Consider the following 25762-nt stretch of genomic DNA (forward strand, 5'->3'; position numbering starts at 1 on the left):
TAAACCTAACCCCCTCACTGCACCCTAAACCTAACCCTCCGGGGGGGTGCCTGACCCTAACCTCATCCCAGTGGTGCCTAGCCCTAACCCCCCCTTCCCCTAGCCTAACCCTAACCCTCCCTGGGGGTGCCTAATCCTAAGTCCCCCCGAGGGTGCCTAAACCTAACCCACCCCCCCGCAGCTAAGAACTAAGTGTCCCCACTTACCTACATTAGGGAAGCCGTCCTGTCGGGATTCCATCGTCGGGCTAAAGGTAGGCGTCTAAATTTTAGACGCCTGTCTTTAGTCCCATGTCGGGATTTAGACAGCGGGATTCCGACGGACAGCTTATTAACTGTGTCCCATAAATAATGATGTGTGTATCATGCTCCAGCGACACCTACTGTAATATATGCACAAAATTATTTGAGGCAGAGGGGCCCCAAACCAGTATCTTGCCCAGGGCCCTATGAGGTCTAAATCCGGCTCTGAGTCCACCACATTCTGATTCATTTTTATGACTGTATTCATAGCAAAATCAGGGCTTGCAAAATACAACTCACATCTATAATCTGAACTATACAGATTATACAATTGTTATTTCCTTCTGTAATGCATTTGTCATAAAGTCAGTGGAAAATGAAGAAATGTGTGTGATTGAGGGGCATATTCATCAACACTAAAACAACGGTTTTAAGGACATTTTCCTCAATTACCGTTATTTTAGTGTTCATGAACACACTTAATATCACTTATATCTCCTGGTTAAATCCGTCTGCATTCATTTCCACACATAGACATTAGGCCCATTCATCAAATTCCAAAATTGTGTATTTTCGGAATTTGATGGTGTTACTATATGCCACTCTCAGGTGGCGTATAGCGGGTGATACCTGCTTTCAGCTGGCAGGTCCTCCACTGACTCGCTCCGTCGCTCCCTCGTCCCTCCTTCTGCTCTGGCTGCTGCTCCGACTGTGTTCTCCTGGCAAAATACAGTGAAGATTATTTTTTTTCAAATATACAGTGTGTGTATATATATATATATATATATATATATATATATTGGCAAAAATGGACCTGCACTTCAATACAAATAGTGCAACTGCTTGGTTGCCTTCAGTAAAGCAGTAATAGACAAACAAAAAAACTGCGGCACTCCAAGACTGATAAGTGAAGAAAGAGTTGTATTGTATCAATGTATAGCCGACGTTTCAAAGCCTCCAGGCTTTTTTATCAAGGCAAACACAATATAGCATATTGGTTTATAGCATATAGCATATTGGTGTATAGCATATAGCATATTGGTTTATAGCATATAGCATATTGGTTTATGCTATATTGTGTTTGCCTTGATAAAAAAGCCTGGAGGCTGATATAATACAACCCTTTCTTCACTTATCAACCTTGGAGTGCCGCAGTTTTTTTGTTTGTCTATATATATATATATATATATATATATAAACTTTACTGTTTTCTCCTCTTCAGACGGGAGGTTGGGGTCCACGGCTGCAGCAGCCAGGTAGGTGGGGTACAGGGAGGTGAGCAGAGGGGAGGATGGGGGAGGGGTTTGGATGGGGACACAGAATTACCGCAGCTGTAGGCAGTGCTGTGCATGCGCCGATTTTGTGAACATAAAGGCACATGCGCAGCACTGAATACAGCTGCGGTAAGTTAGAGCAGGCAGGGAACAGTATCTATTTCCTGAAAAGCAGTCATCGCAAAAATGACAGCCTTTCGGAATAGCTACTTATAGAGAGGAGGAATGATTAATTCCTCCGGTAATTAGGTAGATCTCCATGCGAGTTCTATGAATAGACCCCTAAATGATAAGAAAACTAACGAGAAGTATACTGAAGCAGTATGCACTATTACAGATGCAATAAGCCTATGGTGGCCATGCATTGTGTCTACAGTAGATGGCAGCAGAGAGCCTTCATCCGGCCTAAAGCAATGAAAAGTCAAATGTAGAAGAGAAGAAAGGATTGGAAGGAGAGGTCTGAATTCTGGATATCTGCGCTGTTTCTTGCTCTGTCTTTGGGATTTTTGTTGGTAATTTGGGATTACTGCAGACTGTATGGGATTTGGCATTGAGATTGCAGCTTTCCTCCTGTGATGCTGTTAGATGCAACATTGGAGATAGCAGACTGGGATCTATAGTAGTGCCGAGCTGCTCTTGCAGGTGCTGAATCTCACAGCAGCCCTAAGAAAGTGCAGCTACGCCTAGGAGCTGTCCAGCATCACTCCGGAGACTGAGTACCTCACTCTGCAGGACACTACACCATGGCATGCTGCACAGGACGCTGTACACTGATATTCATCTGCACTTTGCAGATGGTGAGTATTATTCCTGCACTTTTACATTATCCTGGTGATCAGGGAACTTGCATAGTATCTCTTAACCAGTGTCTATCGCTTTGTCTGGCAAATGTCTCTAATCTTTAATATAAAGACTGTACTGCTGCATTAAGGATATACAGTATATTTATGTTTTGTATTCATATTGAATTGAAACAATGTGCCATTCAATGGATGTGGTTTATTTATGATTATTGGATTTCTCCATAGGTGAAATGTCTGAGTCTGGTCACAGAAGTGGTGATAGGTACCAATAGGTGGTTTGACACTTCCATAAACGCCCATGTGACTAAGCAGTAGCCAGTGTCTCATCTAATCCCTGCAATGCATGCTTCACTGCTCTCTTCTGGAAGTGCCCTGTGAATATTTAATACCGTTAAATATAGTTAAAATCAATATGGATTACAGAACTCTGCCTCACCTATTTGTACCTGGTCTTGTCTATGAGGCAGAGTCCCTGCCAGGTCTTTGCAGGTTTCCCCTGACTATTGGGGCTGTGTTAAAAGCTGTGTCTTCCTTTGTGGTTTAACACATACAAATCTTCCTTTCCCTTTTGTTTGTCTGTGGTTGAAGGATGCAGCTGCCTGGGAGGGAGCTGTCACTTCTGTGATACTATTGTATCATTTTCTCTATGTCAACCCAACTAGTTTGCATAAACCTGACAAAAGAAAGATGTCATTTTGTTCTGCTGCTGTTCACAGTTACATTGTTTGTAGTTTGAGCGAGAATAGTCCTGAAACTGCTGCACTATTGTGTTATTGTTATTGTAGCTCAAATGGAAGAATGAGTGAGATGTTTTGTTTTATTTAGTGCCAAATGTATTTAGGGAATTGATTTATATAACTGACAAACATGGCATTATGGCATAGAACAACTTTCACACTATTAATTTAAATTTTCTGTCACCTGTCACCCAACCATATGTTGAATGGAACATAGGAGCGTAAACAGTATCTCAAAACAGAATATTATGCATTAGATGCAACACCTACTGTATCATATGTCCTCAGGGACCTTTGTATATTTTATAAGTTGGCCAACTTTATTGAAAATAACATATATATATATTAGTATATTTTTGATGGTTCATATGATCCCTACAGATTGCAAAATCTCTAGACAAGAGCTCTGTGCTCATCTCATATGTAATCACTGTTCCCAATCGATGATGGCTTCTGTTATACAAATGGTTCTTGGTCAAATTTCACAAATAAATGCTCTTTAATCCTAATATATTTTGGATATTTTTTATATTAAAGATGGCGAGCTGATCATACATTTGTGGCCCATGGAAAATTACCCACGTCTCCCAAAATACATTGTACTATGTTGTAATCTTAATAAATAAAATCACAGTGGCTGTAAGAGAGCGACAGAGAGATCCCTGACCATATTGCCAACTTTACCTTGTATTCTCATAGAACTCAGCACTTAAAAATCCCATAAAAGTTTTCACGCTCTGTTGTGGAACTTAATGATTAATACTTCAAACCGTAACTCAGAATTACCGCGTTGAACTATAAAGCAAGGTCATGATATTTTAGAGGCAAACTGTAGATTTATATTCTTTTATTTAAGGTCATTTGAGTTGTAGCTGAAAAGTACTTATTGCTAAATCGCATCCGCTCTTTTTACTATCATTGAGAAAGATTTATTCTATGTACCTTCCATCTCCTGCAAGACTTGTCTTACATTAAGTAGTGCTGGGTATTGTGGGGATGTGAACATAAACATGTAGTGAGTGGAATTTGAATCCTAGTTCTTGTAATTGCTGCGCAAAGTTTTGTATATGCAAATTTTTTTATAAAATAAATAAATAATGAATATATCAATGTATTTCTGTAGATTGAATACTTGCATCCTATGCTCCTAAGTGTGTACATATTATTTTACAATACTCAGATAGCTTTTGTGAAGTTACAGTACACTATTCTCTTGTATAAAAGTGCACAGACTTGTGGTTTTATAATCACAAATGTAATCTCTTTACCGTACAAAAGTGATGGTAAGTTCCATAGGCAAACGCAGGGGGGGTTTCCGTCTGCCTGGAAACCCCCCTCCCCAGCCCACACCATGACCACGATAGAAATAGTAATATAATAAAATTTTACTAGTGCTGAATGTTCTTCTGCATGTTCTTCACAAATGAAATAATTAGCACCACCTGTGTATCTTTTTACATGTATCAGTTAGTTATAAGTACACCTGTGCACCAACTAGGAGATCTGGAAAACATTCACTGTTAGGTATGTGCTGCTATAGAACCTAATATGTACATATATGTCCAGGGCAGTGCTAGGTTATTCTGCTGCTCCCCCAGACTCCCAGACTTGCTGTAATGCTCTGGAATGGTGCCCACATCTAAAATAAAAACATTCAGCTCAGGCAGGATGGCCCTACTGCCGCATCTAATGGATTACTGTGATTGCTGGTCCTCTATATGCTGGAATTATGACACACAATATACTTTGCATGACGCATATTAAAGCTGGATAAGTGCTAATTCTACCCTCTTCATGGACTGGCCACACTCACTCTAAAATCAGGCATTTGGAAACCCCCCTCTAGAAATCCTGTGTTTGCCACTGAGTTCTGTATAATTATTAAAATAATTGTATAAACGGTAAGTTTTGATGAAAATTCTTGTATTTAGTTAGTTTTAATGTCATTACCTGAGTGTTCATTATAATGAATAACGCGAGCAGTACTAGTACAAGTCATCATCTTGGATTTCTTAGCCCCATATAAAAGTACTCACCTGCACCCTCTGCCTTTTATGGTGACAAGAATCCTTGGGAACTTATAAAATAGTTATAATTGATAGTAGGCATTGTATAATACAATAGTATCCAGAATTAGTTGCGATCAGACTGTGGTCATGGACCATCAGTACGATCTTAATCAGATACTGTTTGCATGCACTGTCAATTATCCAACATATGCTGTATATTTGACTAATAAGGTTAAAATGTCATAATCAAAGGTTATAGTATATGGGCACCTTTTAGATGTAAAATATTCCATATGTTGTACAATGGTAACATCCAGATACCCAATTTATGGAATAATCTAGCTAACACATTAAGGGGCTGATTCTGAGATGGGAGCAAAGCAAAAAAAAGCAAGTAACTTTCTCATCGGTACATACCATGGTATGTACCTAGAATATCGCATAGGGCGGCGCTCTCCCGATGATACATATTGACAAAGCGGTAAAATGACGAAAGTGTCATTTTCGGGGGTTTTACCCCTTTAGTACATCCCATCCTGTATCTTGAACACACCAAATTGCAATGCAAGATCCTGGTTTGGACACTTCCCTCTGAAATCTAAACACATTTTAAATCTGCTTACCTCCAGTACAACATGGCTTTACCAAGGTGCAAAGTAAATTGCTCTTATTTGCTTTGCTCCCAAATCAGAATCAGCCCCTAAGTCTATTACAGTTATTAGTTAAGTATTCTCATTTCTGAGAATTGAATAATTTGGCGGCTATATACTTATTTTACCATAGTTCTGTAAAACCATAGTTCTGTGATATTTAATTTTTTCAGGTCTGATTAAAGTCTTTTGAATGTATGTAACTTACTGCAGAAGATGGTAAAATAGAACTCAGCAGAGTCATGTATGATGTGTAAATTTAGATGATAACATTTTGGGAAAAATTAGTAAGGTAGATGGGACAGAGGATCATAAGTAGGCAGAGCTTGGACATTAATGTGCACCGTGGCTACATGGGTATTGCTCACACTCCCATCTCAGATCAGGTGGACTTATGGGGGTAAATGTAATAGCCAGCAACTTGCAAGCAACTTGGCCATGATATGATATCGACATCTCCAGGTGGCATTACCCAATAATAGCCTATGGCTACTAATTTGCTAAATATTTCAGAGAGGGACCCTTACCCCCTGATGTCCCAAACCAGGAAGCAGTGTGATATCTTTACGCTATCATACTGCTTCCAGCTCTGCGCCAGAACGGGCTCTTATTGGACCCCGTCCCCTGGCAAGAGCATTTTAGTAAATTTGTGTGAAAATTTTACATTTTCACATTGCAAATTTGGTCAAAAAATATCACATCCACATTAAAAATGCAGATTGTGATAAATATGTCCCTAAGGCCAATCCAGGATTTCTTGCAAGTCTATTTTAATTACACCCCAATGGTGCGCATGCGCATGTGGATATTTGCCCATCTGCAACATTTTTCAGCGACTTTTATCGTTGTGATAGGAAACGATAATTGAGTAGCGTGTACACTGGAAATCGGATGTTCTCTGGATCATTTCAGCTCTCAGACAAAAAACAAACAAACCTTGGACCATCTTTCAAATCTGTCAAGTGTGTGCCTACTGTAGCTAACACGCAGATAAGGCGCCAGCTCTATCCAGTTCCTACTTTGGAATTAAATTGTCAATGCCTGTGGCAGCTGTGCTGTGGAGTGGATTTTTTCTTCTGCTGTATTAAGCTGGGATCTTTGGTTTACTTGTTGACGGCCTGGGTAGAAGTGTACTTTGTTCTGGGAATAGTATATGTAGGTTGCAAACCTGTTTACATGACATCATGTTTGAATGTTTTTTTATTAATAACTCACAATCCCCATATATTGCGAAAATTGCAAATAAATAGATAAAAATGTAAAGTAACCTATCATAACATGACCGAGATTAGTCAGGGCATACATTACCAGCAGGGGTCACACACATAAAGGTGGAAATCCACAGCAAATACAGTACTACAAGCAGAATATACAGATTAGAGAATCAGATACACACAGACAGATGTCTCTTTGTTATAAGAGCAGTTGTATGAGGATACCGGCGTAATGTTTAGCTCAGGGCCGTAGCTAGGGTAGTGCGCCCGATGCCATCGCACAGGGCACCACAGGTCAGGGGGCGCTGTTTAGGCCTGTCAAATTTCTGTTTATTATCATTCTTGCTTGTAGCTTCCTCTTATTTCATCCCCAGCATCTCCTGGCCTCTCTTGTCTCTTCCCTGGCCCTTCCCCATGAAGCCATGGCCCTTTTTGGGTGCATTATGTCACTTTGAAAAATGAGGGGGGCACCAAAAAGTCTAGTTACGGCTCTGGTTTAGCTCTTGTGGCACTGCCAGACAACTGGTCTGTTGCAGGTCAGCCTTATGCATAACTTCTGACCTTCCAGTACCTCGATGCAGGTTTAATAAATCTACTAGGTAAATAATAGGTGAAATATGCTCTCCTTTATTGTATACTAGCTGATGTGCCCGGCTTCAGTAGATATTTACTGTTTCCATTTCCTTCATCCCATTTTAACTTATATGCTTAGTTCATTATATGCCTCTGGGGTAAAATAGCATGGTAGTATCCATTTAAATAAATTGAGGTTTTTAACCTTTTTTTTCATTATGAATGAATTGAAGGTGGGTTATTATTATAAGATGTATGTAATCCTTTTTTTCTCTACTTAAGAATTTCTTTGTAAACCACATTGGTGGTTCTAGGATTACCAGGCTACTGGGTGAGCTCACTCTTGAGCAGGCCACGTAGAACAGCCCATGTGAGAAACCGTCCTCCCACAAGTCAGTCCCTGCCAACTTTAGCAACTACCCCAGGGACATGTCAACGGTCATTGTAAAGCAGATTTTGAGGGGGAACTGCAGCCTCTTGAACTCAATGGAGTACTCTGATGGTATGCTAGGTATGAACACCCACTCCCATCGAGCACAGTCGGTGAACACTGTGGCCTCCATGACTTTCCTGTGGAGGACCTTTACTTGCAGCCTGTTGCCATTGCAGTGTTTGGGCGGGTTGAGGTTCCGCAGCAACATCACTGGAGCCCCCACTTTGAGGAGAAGCTTGTGGGCTGGGAGGCCAGGAGGGTTGAGGGTGTTGAGGAATTCCATAGGGCAGTGGAACGCGTCATCCATTTGCACTACTGAATCCACAGACCTGTACTCCATTTCTGCCACTCTAAATGACTGAAGTAGAGTGTCATTTATGATGTTAAACTTGACGTTCTTGGGAGTCAGAATGGCATGCCCGCATAGTCAGTCCATGGACTTTTTTTGGGGATAACGGCAATATCAGGGTATATCCTGGCTCTCAGGTCTGCTAGAGTCTTCACTACTGTATCTAGGGCTGCAGGGATGGTCACCTTTCCCTCAGACTTGGGATGCTCTAAGTCTCCTATTTTGAGTAGGAGTTCGGAGAATTACTCAGCAGAGACGTGGACCCTCATGTTCTTCCTGAGGAGGAAGTTGCCAGATGAGGGGCCACAGATATGAAGCCTTGTCATGCACCTCAATTTCGTCACCTTGCATTCTCCTCTGTACTACTGGCAGAGTCTACCTTAAGTCTCCAGCTAGCAACACGGTGACAACCCCCATCACTCCATTGTTGCCTCTGATGTCTTTGAGGGTTCTGCTCAGTACCTCAAAACTCCCCTTGTGTGCCATGTTACTCTCGTCCAGACAATGAGCTTACAGTCCTTACAGTGTTAAGTAGTTAGCAGTGGCTGCTTCAGAGGTGTGGTTGCAGCGCAGTGCAAAAATCAAATAGGAGAACCATACAAACTGCCCCTTCAAATGCTGCCAAACATCACTGGTAGTTGGTGTGGCTCCCCTATTTAAATATTGGACTGTGCTGCAGGTCCACCTCTGAAGCCACCACGTGACCAAAACAATGAGCTTACAGTCCCATAGCACTTGTGCCATGTTGCTGTGTCGCCCAATCACCTCGGTTGTGAGGAAAAATTGTACCCCTTTTAACTCCCTTTGGAGTCTAATTTCAAAATATCCCTGCTAAGTTGGTGCTTAGGTCATGAAAGGAATATACTCCCCGAATTTCATGTTTCTAGGTCCAGGAGCTTGGGCTGGGCGTTGATGAGTCAGTGAGGCTTTTCAATCCTTGCCACCCTGCTTCTAATCCAATTCATACAAGGTTATATAATACATTACAACTAATGTACCTGTTCACATAAATATGGACAGAATAGCAGGAATACAACATATTAATGTACAGTCTGATAAAAGGGTATACAGCAGGATAAAAAGTTATTCTTATGCCTGACACCCCTGAACTCTGCTCTTGCCACAGGTGTAATTAGTAATGCCACACATAAACAAAATGTCTAGATCTCCCCCTTTAATTTTTTGGTGTTTTGGAACTGTTTTAAGATCTGTTTGCAATCCACAATTGAAAAAAAAATAATAGTTTAAATTCATTACACATTATTAATATACCGCTCTTGATAAGTAACTATATTTGTATCAAACCTAATAGAGAATACATAATCAGAGATGAGTATTATTGTTACAGAATTTTCTTTGCACACAGCATGTTCTGACTCTAATATAGTGATACCGTTGGTAGAATCATCATGGAATATCAGAGCCAGCAAAAGCTAATGTAGTAGAACTAATGTAAGTCATTCTATATTAGACATTTCACATATTTCACTAGATGAAGTTTTAAAGTATTTAACATTTTTGGGTTTAGTTCTAGTAATTAACTTAAAAAAAAAAAAAACATTTTAAAACTGTCCTGAAATGGACAAACCATCCACTAAATGTGCATCTAGGCTGTAGACGTTCTATTTTGGGCACTGGAGCATGAAGGAGCGTGCAAAGTGATACAAACATCATTTTCACACTCCGGTCTGCTGCTAAGCTCAGACAATCAGCTGAGAATGTCTCCATGTGGACGTAACCTCAAATGATGCGGCACCGAAGGAAGGAGGAATATTGTAAAATATTGTGGAAAAGTTTAATGTGCGTTGATTCTCCTGTAGAAAATACAAGATCTTTGCAGACTTTTGTCACTTTGTGAAAGCTGTTAACATATTACATTGTGAAATTAATTTAGTTTTTTGCTTAATTATTTCACTACATTTAATCATAGTTGCAAACATCCAGTTGTGTAGTGTAATTTAGATGTGACCATCACAGAGATGCTACAAACAGGCAAAATGAATATTTTTGTCTTTAGCCAAATGGAAGTCCAATGCTGATCAGGACATATTACAGCACAGTGGGCTCTTAACTCTCTCCAGTCACTGTACTGTCACCATCTGCTTCCTGGAATGAGTTATGACAGTAGCAATACTAAATCATTACTGAATGTAAAGCAGACCAGGCAATACTGTGCCCAAATGCATGTAACTGCGTACATTCATTCACATGCAATTGGCATGCACAAGTAGGTTTCTTAGCAAGTGATATGAGCCAAAGCAGATGCTGTAGTGTAAGCCATCACTGGCCAAGAGAATATATATATGTTACTAGATCAGTTTCATACTATGTTCTGGTGAAACAGAGGTTTGTTTTCCTTATTTTGTAGGGCATATAAAGGATGTGTAATTACATAAGGCTTCATGGTAACATTTCTAATTAAACATCCATTGATTATGTAGGCAAAATTAAATAAAAAAGTAAATACAGTATAATAGACTTCCGTGTCGTACCCATGACTACATCCAGATATCCCATTATAGAACACGTTATTCATAGCACAGGCAACTTTTATTTATTGTTGTTATGTATTTGCACAGGCTTTTTTTTTTATTTAATTGCAGAATTTTCTTTGTATATCTAACACCCCAAATTTGTAAAATATTTATAGTTTTAAAATGAAAAAAAAAAAAAAAAACGACCTAATGTTTGCACAGTCCTTACATGTCACCCCATAGGGAATCGGTATGTTATACCGCTGGACCTAAGCCCGGCGGATGAAATACCGACATTGAAAGGCCAGCAGATGGCGATCCCAACAGGGTAAGTAGTAACCCTATCCCTACTCCTACTCCCCCTAACCCTCCCTTAGTGGTGCCTAACCCTAACCGCCCCCCCTAGTGCCTAACCCTAACCTCCCCCAGGGGTGCATAAAACTAACCCCCCCTCCCTACACCCTCAACCTACTCTCTAGGGAGGGTACCTAACCCTAACCTCCCCCCGGGTGTGCCTGACATTAAGCCCCCCTTCCCTAGCCTAACCCTCCCGGCGGGGTGCCTGACCCTAAGTCCCCACGGGAGTCCCTAAACCTAATCCTCTCCCCACTGCGGCTAACAGCTCCCGACGCCTGGCTTATCTATGTTTGGTATGCTTGGGCTAATGATAGGCATTGGTATTTAGATGCCTAACATTAGTCCCATGCCGGGCTTTCACTGTCGGGAAGCCGGTGGGTCGGCATTTCTACCGCCAGCTACATATAAGTAACTTATTCCAACTTTTTTTGTTAATTTGGATTCATCAGGAGGTTACATGATGGGAAAATAAATATTGCAAGATTTTGCACTCTCCTGAGACATCTGGAAACCTTAGGGGGCTATTTATCAAATACAGTAGACTCAAAAAGACAGCTTTTCTATTGGCTCTCATTGCAGCAATACAACATCTTTTTTGGAGCTATTTAACGCAAATAATCCTTAACATTCCTGTCTGAGTACCTCTGTCAAAATAAAATGCAAGGTTTCTGCACTACAAACTGTCTTGTGCCAAAGTGCAACATGGAAATGCAAAGCTTAAACACAGGTCCAACGCTGGTTTTGCACTTCATAGTGGTTGACCCACACCATCCCAACAGTCCTGATTTAGGTGGGACGGTTCTATACTGCTGTCCCAATTTTGTCCTGCAGGTCAGGGAGTTGGAAGACATGTATTGGTGACTGTTATACATCTTGTCCACCAAAAACCCAGGTCCAACTTGGGATGTCAGATATGGTTCCAACCCATGTCAGACCCTGGTCAGACACCGTTAACACAGCACCATCGATCTGGGTTATTCTCAGGTCAGCCCCGTTCACACTTAACCTGAGTCTGCCCTGCTAAACTTGTGAGGTCAAAAAGTTGGAGGTGACTGCTCCACAACCACCAATCAGCTCATATTAGGCATGACCCAGGTCGGATAACACGGGTTGCGCTGTTTACACTGCACCATTACCCAGGTCCATCCTGGGTCCGACTCTGGTAGCTACCTGGGTTTTATTGCTGGGTCACTTGACCCGGGTTATTTTCAGGGACCCTTTTACACTGAGCTGCGACCCGGGTAGACCCAGCAAAAACCCAGGTTTTTGCTCTGGTGTAAAAGGGGTATTACTCTGTACAGTAGAGCAAGTCAGCACTAGATGTGTGCCAGTAATGTTTTGATGGGAGGGGGTAAGGGGGCAAAAAGCGCCAGGCATGTGGCAAGCCTCAAACATGACAAGGTCACGTCCCATCACGACATTGCAAGACCTCTGCCCTGAGTCTCAATTCTCCAATGTTGGGAGATTGGGAGACCTCCAGTGTGTTCAATCTTCTTTATGTGTATAAAGGTGAAATAAACAAGCATATTTAAATGGTGTAGCATACAGAAAGGCTGTTTGGCTGCAGCCAGTGTGATTATTGTCAGTGTTCCTATAAAGGAATGTACTATCACAGAGTATGGTAATGGAACTGAACAGAAATGCTTATCCATTCATGTGGAGATGAGCATCTGGCTGCTGGTATGGCCAAATAAAATCCAAATGAGCTTGTTAATGATGCAGACAAATCATTTAAATAAAGATGTTCTGTTTTACTGGCACGGCCCAGGTGTAAAATATTTTATGCAGTAGAGTTAATATATTGCATGGATACGTTCTGCAGAAAATTGTGCTGTACTTAAGCACAGTATGTTCTGTATTATATGGCAACGGCTACGTTTGCTCCAACAAAATCTTGTTCTTTACCGTCTGGGGTTTTTCAGTTTATCTTTATTATTCCTGTATTTTAGTTGCTGCCTTTATAACTCTGAAATTGGATTTGTTAGGGCTGTGGCAAAGCTGCTGAGCTCTGGTCTTCATGGTTCTCAGGCAATGGACTACATTTCCCATGATCCTGAGCTACAATGGTTTTTCTAAAAAGTTAATGACTTCCTACAGGATCTGCACATTTGTCATTATTGAACCTATTTGATGACATTCAGCTGCATGTATCATTATGGAACTTAATTTGTCTTCACGTTACACTAATACACTGCACCTACTTCTTGTACATTAAGTTTGTCTACATTTGCCATTTTAGACTATTAATTCAAGGGCAGGTGCTTGCATATCCAATTTTATCAATCTATGTAATGTACAACGCTGCAGCGTGGGGACATTTATATGCTACCAGCATATCCATAAATCTGCTTTACCTAAAGGTCACACGGTAGAAAGTCCCACCATTGGGCCTCATGCTGAATGCTACGATATGCAAATTGTAATGTCTCTTTTTATGCAGTAGGAATAGAAATTAGGACTCTGCAAGTATCCTTGTCTTTATGCTACATATATATGTCATTGTCTTTATGCTACAAGTATATCTTTGTCTTTATTAGGGGTGTGCACCGGCCACTTTTCGTGTTTTGTGTTTTGGTTTTGGATCTGGATCTTTCTTCGTGTTTTGGATCTGGATTGGTTTTGCCAAAACCACCCTTCCGTGTTTTGGGTTCTGGGTTTTGTGTTTTGGATCTGGATTTTTTTGAAAAAAAGCATAAAAACAGCTAAAATCACAGAATTTGTAGGTTTTTCTGCTCCTATGCTATTATTAACCTCAATAACCTTAATTTCCACTCATTTCCAGTCTATTCTGAACACCTCACACCTCACAATAGTGTTTTTATGTCCAAAAGGTTGCACCGAGGTAGCTGGATGACTATGCTAAGCGACACGAGTGGGCGGCACAAACACGTGACCCATCTAGGAGTGACACTGCAGTGGCAGACAGGATGGCAGTTAGAAAAACTAGGCCCCAAACTGTACATAATGCAAAGAAAAAAAGAGGTGCAAGATGGAATTGTCCTTGGGCCCTCCCACCCACCCTTATGTTGTATAAACAGGACATGCACACTTTAACAAATCAATCATTTCAGCGCCAGGGTCTGCCACACAACTGTGGCTGAAATGATTGGTTCGTTTGGGCCCCCACAAAACAAGCTGGCAATTAATGTGTCCCTGCACAAACTGGCTCTACGGAGGCAAGATGTCATCCTCATCCTCCTCATCCACCGATTCCTCACCCTCTTCAGTGTGTACATCCTCATCCTCACAAAGTATTAACTCGTCCCCACTTGAATCCACCACCACAGGTCCCTCTGTACGTTCTGGAGGCTGGTCTCCCTGGAAGAGCTGATAATTCATTTTGATGAACATCATCTTCTCCACATTCTGTGGAAGCAACCTCCTACGCCTTTCGCTGACAAGGTTCCCGGCTGCACTAAACACTCTTTCGGAGTACACACTGGAGGGGGGGCAACTCAGGTAAAATAGAGCCAGTTTGTACAGGGGCCTCCAAATTGCCTCTTTTTCCTGCCAGTACAGGTATGGACTGTCTGACATGCCTACTTGGATGCTGTCACCGATGTAATCCTCCACCATTCTGTCAATGGTGACAGTATCATATGCAGTGACAGTAGACATGTCAGAAATTGTTGCCAGGTCCTTCAGTCCGGACCAGATGTCCAAACTTGGTCCTGCCTGCCCTGCATCACCGCCAGCGGGTTGCTTAGGATACCTAAGTTTTTTCCTGGCAGCCCCAGTTGCGGGAGAAAATGAAGAAGGAGCCGTTGACGTGTCACGTTCCGCTTCAGCTGACAGTGTGTTCACCAGCAGGTCTTTGCACCTCTGCAGGCTTGTGTCGGCCGGAAAGAGAGACACCACATAGGCTTTAAACCTAGGATCGAGCACGGTGGCCAAAATGTAGTGGTCTGATTTCAACAGATTGACCACCCTGGAATCCTGGCAAAGCGAATGAAGGGCTTCATCCACAAGTCCCACATGCCGAGCGGAATCGCTCCGTCTTAGCTCCTCCTTCACTTTCTCCAGCTGCTTCTGCAAAAGCCTGATGAGGGGAATGACCTGACTCAAGCTGGCAGTGTCTGAACTGACTTCACGTGTGGCAAGTTCGAAGGGCTGAAGAACCTTGCACAACACGGAAATCATTCTCCACTGCGCTTGAGTCAGGTGCATACCCCCTCCTTTGCCTATGTCATAGGTGGATGTATAGGCTTGTATGGCCTTTTGCTGCTCCTCCATCCTCTGAAGCATATAGAGGGTTGAGTTCCACCGCGTCACAACCTCTTGCTTCAGGTGATGGCGGGGCAGGTTCAAGAGTGTTTGCTGGCGCTCCAGTCTTCGGCACGCAGTCGCTGAATGGCGAAAGTGGCCAGAAATTTTTCGGGCCACCCAAAGCGTCTCCTGCACGCCCCTGTCGCTTTTCAGAAAATTCTGCACCACCAAGTTTATTGTGTGAGCAAAACATGGGACGTGCTGGAATTTGCCCAGATGTAATGCCCGCACAATATTGGTGGCGTTGTCAGATATCACAAATCCCCAGGAGAGTCTAAGTGGGGTAAGCCACTGGGCGATGATTTCCCTCAGTTTCTCTAAGAGGTTGTCGGCGGTGTGCCTCTTACTGAAACCGGTGATACACAGCGTAGCCTGCCTTGTAACGAGCGATGGCGTTTCTGAGATGCTGCTACTGGTGACGCTGCTGCTGTTGCTGCGTAAGGTGATACATCTACCCAGTGGGCTGTCACAGTCATATAGTCCTTAGTCTGCCCTGTTCCACTTGTCCACATGTCCGTGGTTAAGTGGACATTGTGTACAACGGCATTTTTCAGGACACTGAGGACACTTTTTCTGACGTTTCTGTACAGTCTCGGTATCGCCTGCCTAGTGAAGTGGAATCTAGACGGGATTTGGAACCGGGGACACACTACCTCCATCAATTGTCTAAATCCCACTGCACTAATGGCGGATACCGGACGCACGTCTAACACCAACATAGCAGTCAAGGCCTCAGTTATACGTTTTGCTTCAGGATGACTGCTGTCGTACTTCATCCTCCTCGCTAAGGACTGTTGGAGGGTCAATTGTTTAGTAAAAGTAGTGGTGTTCCTACTTCCTCTCTGGGATGATGAACGACTCCCAGCAGCAGCAACAGCAGCAGCGGCAGCAGTAGGCGTAGCAATGCAGGATCCTCCAGAGGAATCCCGGATAGGAGAGTCAGTCATGCCAGTGACATGGCCTGCAGGACTACTTCCGATCCTGACTAAGGAGGAAATTGACGAGGAGGGAGTTGACGGTGTGGTTTGCAGGCGCTTGGATACAACAGGACAACGGGATTTAGGTGTCCCTGGACTGCTTACGGTCTTAGCCAAAGTTTCTGAACTTGACAGTAACTTTTTATGAACGCGCTGCAGGTGCCGTATAAGGGAGGATGTTCCTAGGTGGTTGACGTCCCTACCCCTACTTATTTCACCTTTACATATGGTACATATGGCAAGACAGTTGTTGTCCGGATTTGGATAGAAATATTGCCAGACCAAAGAGGTGGAATGTTTGGTCTTCTGCCCAGGCATGACCGTGATGGGCTTTTTCATCCCACGGACAACAACTGTCTCCCCCGGAGCCTGATTTAAACAAACCACATCACCATCAGAATCCTCCTCGCCAACTTCCTCCTCAGCGCCAGCTACACCAGTATCCTCATCCTGTTGTACTTCAACAGTGACATCTTCAATTTGCATATCAGCAAGTGGACTGTGGGTGCTCCTTTCAGCACTTGCAGGGGGCGTGCAAATGGTGGAAAGAGCCACCTCTTCCCGTCCAGTGCTGGGAAGGTCAGGCATCGCAACCACCACCACACTTGGACTCTCCTTGGGGATTTGTGATATCTTCTTAGAAAGCACAGTTCTTCGCTGTGCTTTTGCCAGCTTAACTCTTTTGATTTTTTTAGTGGGAGGAGGGCTTCCATCGTCATGTGAAGCTGAACCACTAGTCATGAACATACTAGGGATCGACCTTAGCCGTTCCTTGCCACTCCGTGTCGTAAATGGCATATTGGCAAGTTTACGTTTCTCTTCAGCTGATTTAAATGTCTTTTTCAAGGTCATTTTCCTGAACTTTGCCATTTGGGATTGTATGTGCCCTCTACTATGACATTGGGCATCGGCCTTGGCAGACGACGTTGATGGCATGTTATCGTCTATGTCATGACTAGTGGCAGCAGCTTCAGCACTAGGAGGAAGTGGTTCTTGATCTTTCTCTATTTTATTTTTATCGGAGAAAGTTTGGTCCTCCATTTATGTTATATCGATTTGATATATACGTGCGGCTAAACCCAGAAAATAATTTTTTTTTTGGTTTGGACTGGAGTGTACTTTGGGGGTTACAGCACCCTTTAACGGTCAAGCCAGCCGGCCCTTTACTTATGACACAGGCGCACGCTTGGCACTACTTTGTTGATGCACGTGCGGCTACTGCGCACACAATTCACAAACACAGAAAATAATTTTTTTTTTGGTTTGGACTGGAGTGTACTTTCGGGGGTTACAGCACCCTTAACGGTCAAGCCAGCCGGCCCTTTACTTATGACACAGGCGCACGCTTGGCACTACTTTGTTGATGCACGTGCGGCTACTGCGCACACAATTCACAAACACAGAAAATAATTTTTTTTTAGGTTTGGACTGGAGTGTACTTTCGGGGGTTACAGCACCCTTTAACGGTCAAGCCAGCCGGCCCTTTACTTATGACACAGGCGCACGCTTGGCACTACTTTGTTGATGCACGTGCGGCTACTGCGCACACAATTCACAAACACAGAAAATAATTTTTTTTTAGGTTTGGACTGGAGTGTACTTTCGGGGGTTACAGCACCCTTAACGGTCAAGCCAGCCGGCCCTTTACTTATGACACAGGCGCACGCTTGGCACTACTTTGTTGATGCACGTGCGGCTACTGCGCACACAATTCACAAACACAGAAAATAATTTTTTTTTAGGTTTGGACTGGAGTGTACTTTCGGGGGTTACAGCACCCTTAACGGTCAAGCCAGCCGGCCCTTTACTTATGACACAGGCGCACGCTTGGCACTACTTTGTTGATGCACGTGCGGCTACTGCGCACACAATTCACAAACACAGAAAATAATTTTTTTTTAGGTTTGGACTGGAGTGTACTTTCGGGGGTTACAGCACCCTTAACGGTCAAGCCAGCCGGCCCTTTACTTATGACACAGGCGCACGCTTGGCACTACTTTGTTGATGCACGTGCGGCTACTGCGCACACAATTCACAAACACAGAAAATAATTTTTTTTTAGGTTTGGACTGGAGTGTACTTTCGGGGGTTACAGCACCCTTAACGGTCAAGCCAGCCGGCCCTTTACTTATGACACAGGCGCACGCTTGGCACTACTTTGTTGATGCACGTGCGGCTACTGCGCACACAATTCACAAACACAGAAAATAATTTTTTTTTGGTTTGGACTGGAGTGTACTTTCGGGGGTTACAGCACCCTTTAACGGTCAAGCCAGCCGGCCCTTTACTTATGACACAGGCGCACGCTTGGCACTACTTTGTTGATGCACGTGCGGCTACTGCGCACACAATTCACAAACACAGAAAATAATTTTTTTTTGGTTTGGACTGGAGTGTACTTTCGGGGGTTACAGCACCCTTTAACGGTCAAGCCAGCCGGCCCTTTACTTATGACACAGGCGCACGCTTGGCACTACTTTGTTGATGCACGTGCGGCTACTGCGCACACAATTCACAAACACAGAAAATAATTTTTTTTTTAGGTTTGGACTGGAGTGTACTTTCGGGGGTTACAGCACCCTTAACGGTCAAGCCAGCCGGCCCTTTACTTATGACACAGGCGCACGCTTGGCACTACTTTGTTGATGCACGTGCGGCTACTGCGCACACAATTCACAAACACAGAAAATAATTTTTTTTTAGGTTTGGACTGGAGTGTACTTTCGGGGGTTACAGCACCCTTAACGGTCAAGCCAGCCGGCCCTTTACTTATGACACAGGCGCACGCTTGGCACTACTTTGTTGATGCACGTGCGGCTACTGCGCACACAATTCACAAACACAGAAAATAATTTTTTTTTGGTTTGGACTGGAGTGTACTTTCGGGGGTTACAGCACCCTTTAACGGTCAAGCCAGCCGGCCCTTTACTTATGACACAGGCGCACGCTTGGCACTACTTTGTTGATGCACGTGCGGCTACTGCGCACACAATTCACAAACACAGAAAATAATTTTTTTTTGGTTTGGACTGGAGTGTACTTTCGGGGGTTACAGCACCCTTTAACGGTCAAGCCAGCCGGCCCTTTACTTATGACACAGGCGCACGCTTGGCACTACATTGTTGATGCACGTGCGGCTACTGCGCACACAATTCACAAACACAGAAAATAATTTTTTTTTAGGTTTGGACTGGAGTGTACTTTCGGGGGTTACAGCACCCTTAACGGTCAAGCCAGCCGGCCCTTTACTTATGACACAGGCGCACGCTTGGCACTACTTTGTTGATGCACGTGCGGCTACTGCGCACACAATTCACAAACACAGAAAATCATTTTTTTTTAGGTTTGGACTGGAGTGTACTTTCGGGGGTTACAGCACCCTTAACGGTCAAGCCAGCCGGCCCTTTACTTATGACACAGGCGCACGCTTGGCACTACTTTGTTGATGCACGTGCGGCTACTGCGCACACAATTCACAAACACAGAAAATAATTTTTTTTTGGTTTGGACTGGAGTGTACTTTCGGGGGTTACAGCACCCTTTAACGGTCAAGCCAGCCGGCCCTTTACTTATGACACAGGCGCACGCTTGGCACTACTTTGTTGATGCACGTGCGGCTACTGCGCACACAATTCACAAACACAGAAAATATATTATTTTTTTAGCACTTGGGGGGAGCACCCCTGATGGACAGAGCACCCCCTGGACAACACTACAGCACCCCTTTAGGACTGGGACACTGCACAGGACTTTGGAGTGGACACAGCCCCTATGGAGAACTGACTGCACAACACAGTCCAGCCAGCCCCTATGGACTTTGAAGTAGTGGACACAGCCCCTATTAACAACAGCAGCACAGCACAACACAGCCAGCCCCTATGGACTTTGAAGTAGTGGACAACAGCAGCACTACACTACACTACACTACACAGCACTAACTCCCACCCTCCCTCTTCACTGTCCACAGCCGAGTGAGAAAATGGCGCCGACGCGGGTACCTTATATAGGATCCAAAACCCGCGAGACTCGGAAGGCGGGATGATGACGTTTTGCCTCGATTTCAGATCCGAGTCAGGCGGGAAAAGTCGAGCCTGACTCGGATCGGACTCGGATCGGGGGGGCTCGGGGGGGTTCGGATTTCAGAAATCCGAACCCGCTCACCCCTAGTCTTTATGCTACATACTGTATACAGTACCTTGCAAAAGTATTCACCCCCTTGGCTTTTTACCTTTTTTGTTACATTACAACCTATAATATTTTTTTTTCTTCTGAATTTTATGTGATGGATCTGCACAAAATAGTCTAATTTGGTGAAGTGAAATGAGAAAAACAATATAAAAAAGAATCTTTAAAATAAAATTCTGAAAATTGTCATGTGCATATGTAATCACCCCCCTTGATATGAAGCCCCTCAAAAGTTCTGGTGCAACCAATTACCTTCAGAAGTCACATAATTAGTGAAATGAAGTCCACCTGTGTGAAATCTAAGTGTCACATGATCTGTCAGTATAAACACACCTTTTCTGAAAGGCCCCAGAGGCTGCAACACCAGTAAGCAAAAGGCATCACAACATGAAGACCAAGGAGCTCTCCAAACAAGTCATGGACAAAGTTGTTGAGAAGTACAATTCTGGGTTGGGTTATAGAAAAATATCCAAATATTTGATGATCCCCAGGAACACCATTAAATCCATCATATTCAAATGGACAGGACATGGTATCAGAACGAACCTGCCAAGAGAGGGCCGCCCACCAAAACTCACAGACCGGGCAAGGAGGGCATTAAGGTAACCCTGAAGTAGCTGCAGAGTTCCACAGCAGGGACTGGTGTATCTGTGCATGTGACCACAATAAGCCGTACACTCCATAGAGCTGGGCTTTATCGAAGAGTGGCCAGATAAAAGCCATTACTTAGTGATAAAAATAAGAAGATATGATTTGAGTTTGCCAAAAGGCATGTGGGCGACTCTCCAAATGTATGAAGGAAGGTGTTCTGGTCAGATGAGACTAAAATTTAACTTTGCAGCCACCAAAGAAAACGCTATGTCTGGCGCAAACCTAACACATCCCATCACCCCAAGAACACCATCATTTTTCAGCAGCAGGAACTGGGAAACTGATTTGAGTTGAGGAAAAGATGAATGGTGCTAAATACAACGATATTCTTGAGCAAAACTTGTTTCAGTCTGCCTGTGATTTGAGACAGGGACGGAGGTTCACCTTCCAACAGGACAATGACCCGAAGTATACTGCTAAAGCAACGCTCGAGTGGTTTAAGGGGAAACATTTAAATGTGTTTTAATGGCCTAGTCAAAGCCCAGATCTCAATCCAATTGAGAATCTATGGTCAGACTTGAAGATTGCTGTTCACAAGTGGAAACCATCCAACATGAAGTAGCTGGAGCAGTTTTGCCTTGAGGAATGGGCAAAAATCCCAGGGGCAAGATGTGACAAGCTCATAGATATTTATCCAAAGCGACTTGCAGCTGTAATTGCCGCAAAAGGTGGCTTGACAAAGTACTGACTTTAGGGGGGTGAATAGTTATGCACGCTGAAGTTTTCTGTTATGTTGTCCTAAATGTTGTTTGATTCAAAATATTTAAAAAAACAACAACTTTACAGTTGTAGGCATGTTCTGTGAATAAATGATGCACACCTTCAAACAATCCATTTTAATTCCAGAGGCAACAAAACATGAAAAATGCAAAGAGGGGTGAATACTTTTGCAAGGCATTGTATGTCATTGTCTGTATGCTACAAATATTTCCTAGTCTTTATGCTGCAACTCGGTTTCCTGCTGGAATTTTATGGTACAGGCCAGGGCTATGTGTGTTCCTGATATATTTTTTCTTTCATAGAGTGTATCAAATTAATTATACCATCAATAAATGGAGACAATCATAGCCAATATAAACCCTTTGTAGTAAAGATTATTTTATTTTATGTAAATTAAATGAGAGCAATTTGCCAGTACACAGACTCTGCCTTCCCCCATTTTACATGACTTCTTGACTTGGATAGGGTATGATGACAGTATGAGTAACAGCGTGATTAGGCACAATGAATAAGCACCTACTGTACTGAAATAAATACTGTAATATTGATCTAATCACTGGTGTGCCATTGTTTCACATACATATATATATTGACATTTAACCACGGGTGCAAAAGGGGATGTAGTTATGAGACCAGCGACCGCGAAGCCGCCGGTCTCAATCCCGATGCTGGAAGCCCGACTAGGGACTCAAGATAGATGTCGAAATACCGACACCGACGCCGGAATCCAGGAGGACAACAGCCCGAACTAAGGTATGCCGGCGTGCCCGTAGTGTTAGCCGCGGAGGGAGGGTTAGGTTTAGGTAACATAGTGAGGTTAGCGTTAGGTTTTTTTTGGGGGGAGGTTAGGGTTAGGCACCCATAGGGGGGAGGGTTAGGGTCAGGCACCACTGGGGGGGGTTAGGGTTAGGCAACACTAGGGGGAGGGGGTTAGGGTTAGGCACCCCTAGGGGGGAGGGTTAGGGTCGGCACCACTAGGGGGAGGGGGTTAGGGTTAGGCACTTAGGGTGGAGGGTTAGGCACGAAGGGGGGAAACTTAGGTTTAGGCACTAACGAGGAGGGTTAGGGTGTGAGGTGGGGAGGGTTAGGATACAAAAAGAGAGGGTTAGGGGGAGGAGGGGGTAGGGTAAATATACTTACCCGACCCCTGTCGGGATACCAACCATCGGGATGCCTCTGTTGGTATTTTGACAGTAGGCATCCCGACGGCCGGCATTACATACCGATTCCATGCAAAAGGTTGTGGGTGTGGGCGTTGGACAACACAGCTCGGTTAAGTAATGCACAGAAAGGCGTGATGCCTCCTGCTGCGCTACCTTATCTGCAAGGATCGCAATTGCAAAGCTGCCTGAGTGCAAAATGTCTGACTGACAGACTTTTTATCTGGCAGCCTGTTAGCCTGTAGATATTGTGGGCATTCACTGTGAGATGTCTCACAGTGTATTGGCCCTGACATCTGCGCCACGCCCCCGGGGGAGGAGAAATTTCCCCATTCCTACCATGGGAAGGAACAGGGGAAATGTCTGTCTGGCATACACTGCCCGATGCGGTTGATATTTTATCTTACAGATGTCGCATCAGATGGGCATGCTGGACGATCCGGCATGCCCGACCGATCGATTTTTAACCTTCGGTCAGCCACATACACACTACAATTATCGCCAATCTGCTGATATATCGGGGGGATCGGCCCGATAATTGTAGAGTGTATGCCCAGCATTAGCAATTTAATTTTGGAATCCACCAATGAAAACCTAATATGTAACATTTTGCATTGCTTCATCTGCTTTGTTTGCCCCACATTTCCTTTTATCATACAAATTAAATTTGGGACATGCAGAATAAGGGGCCTATTCATCATACCTAAACTTTCTCTGGAGGTAATTAGGTTTAGAACTCGCATGGAGATCTACCTAATACCGGAGGAATTCATCATTCTTCCTCTGTATAAGTATCTATTCTGAAAAGCTGTAATTTTTGCAATGACAGATTTCAGGAAATAGTTATCCCTATCTACACTAACTTACCGCAGCTGTAATCCGTGCTGCGCATGCGCTATTACATTCGTAAAACCAGCGCATGCGCAGCACTACGTACAGCTGCGGTAATTTTGTGCCCCCCCAACCCACCCTCCCCCTTCCGCTCACCTCCCCCAGTCGCCGCACTTACCTGCCCGCTGCAGCGCCTCTGGCTCCGGTGGCTCTGCTGACCACAGTACTTTAAAAAATATATATATTTTTTTTGTAAACGGACCAGAGCGCTGGAGGGAGACGCCAGGGGACCTGCACACGCTGATACAGGTAAGTGTTACCTGCTATTCACCACCTCACAGTGGCGAATAGTAACTCCATCAAATTCCGAAAATACCATAATTTCCAAACTTAAAAATTAACGCAGATATCAGTGATATCTCCTGTGCTAAGTGTGTTCATGAATACTAAAATAACGTTAATTAAGGAAAATGGCCTTAAAAACGTTATTTTAGTGTTGATGAATAGGCCCCTAAATGACTAGTTTTACATCTGTCAGGAAATGAATCTCCAACCTCCCACTCTCATACATTAGCTGTTCCTATTGTCTCTCACTTTCAATTCCGGAGTTCAATAACATGACCTCAATGTAAAATAATACACAGAGCCTCACCATGTGTAAACTGGAAGGCAGCAGTGAGTTGGAACATGCACAGTGGTTGACAAATGTTAAAAAATTTAATTTAATGGTAATAAAAAATGAACATAAGTTAAATTGTGTTAAATATATAAAGAAAACATTTTTATGTCCTGCCGGTATAATATTCTTTTCGAACGGCACTATACCTCTAAGATATATCACAAGAATGTCACTCACACCCATAAGATTACATCAACTCTTTATGACCACAAGCACAACAATGTGTGTGTGTGTGTGTGTGTGTGTCACACCAAAGAATAATCTGATTATAAATATTCAGAAAATGATCAATCATGCCCATAAATCTGGTAGAAAGATGCCTGCTATACGTCTGTGGTCATTACTTAGATACTGACAGGCAGAGTGGTCCAGGAGGAGATCCAGCCACTCAGCCTGCACACAAAACGGCTGTTTACCATACAAGAGGGTCATCTACATAGGTGTCCAAATTGTATAAAATCCAGCCATTTAGCACTTGGCTGAGCATCTTGATAGGTTTCGGTTGATTCCACACAAGCTGACAGAGGTCACTGTGCTTTTTCCGCCTGATATTGATCTAATCAATTTTGATTGGCTCGCCTACAAGGCATTGCACATGTTTTGGGCTTGATGTTTCCAGTGATATTACAGCATCTATGAAGAGTTTGAAGATATTGCGGGCCACAACTTGAGCAGAGACACCAATAAGGTGGGAATGTAGTAGCTTTCAGCATATGAAAGGTCTACAGTATTTATTAAACATGAAAAGTCTTATCTCTGTCGAAAAAGGGTGTTTTAGTAGGACATAGTGTTTCCCCTATCTATCAATGGATGACTGCCATTGACAATACTGCTATCGTTAGAGGTAACCAACGGTTATATGATTAGTTGAGTGTCGATGGTGATTATTGCTCCATGGAGGAACCTATTTATCAAGGATTGTGGTGGTACAAGTACCGCCACAATCCTTAGTGGCATATTAGCAGGTCCTATACCCAATACTGTCATTATTATTTCTTATCGCTGCTATTCGTGACAATAAGAAATTAAGGGCCTAATTCAGACCCGCTCGCGAGCGCTGAGCGCTCGCAAGCGGGTCGATGGTGCCCTAATGCGCATGCGCACGACGGAGGGAGCTCCGTCGTGCGCGAGACCCGCATAGCGCCATCCAAGCTGTCGCTATGGGTCTCGCACCAAAG

The 25762-nt window shown here is 43.5% G+C and overlaps 1 protein-coding gene across 1 annotated transcript in view; it reads left to right on the top strand.

The window, feature by feature from the left end:
- Window positions 1-1961: 1961 nt before the first annotated feature.
- The window catches only part of NKAIN3 (sodium/potassium transporting ATPase interacting 3), a 674703-nt gene continuing 650902 nt past the window's right edge, over window positions 1962-25762 (top strand). Inside the window, exon 1 of the mRNA XM_088469357.1 lies at window positions 1962-2313. Within this exon, the coding sequence (XP_088325483.1) occupies window positions 2260-2313 (54 nt within the window). The 5' untranslated portion in view covers window positions 1962-2259. The remainder of the gene's footprint in view (window positions 2314-25762) is intronic.

This window comes from Taudactylus pleione, unplaced genomic scaffold (assembly GCF_031769625.1).
Source record: "Taudactylus pleione unplaced genomic scaffold, aTauple2 ptg000090l, whole genome shotgun sequence".
NCBI classification, from domain to species: Eukaryota; Metazoa; Chordata; class Amphibia; order Anura; family Myobatrachidae; genus Taudactylus; species Taudactylus pleione.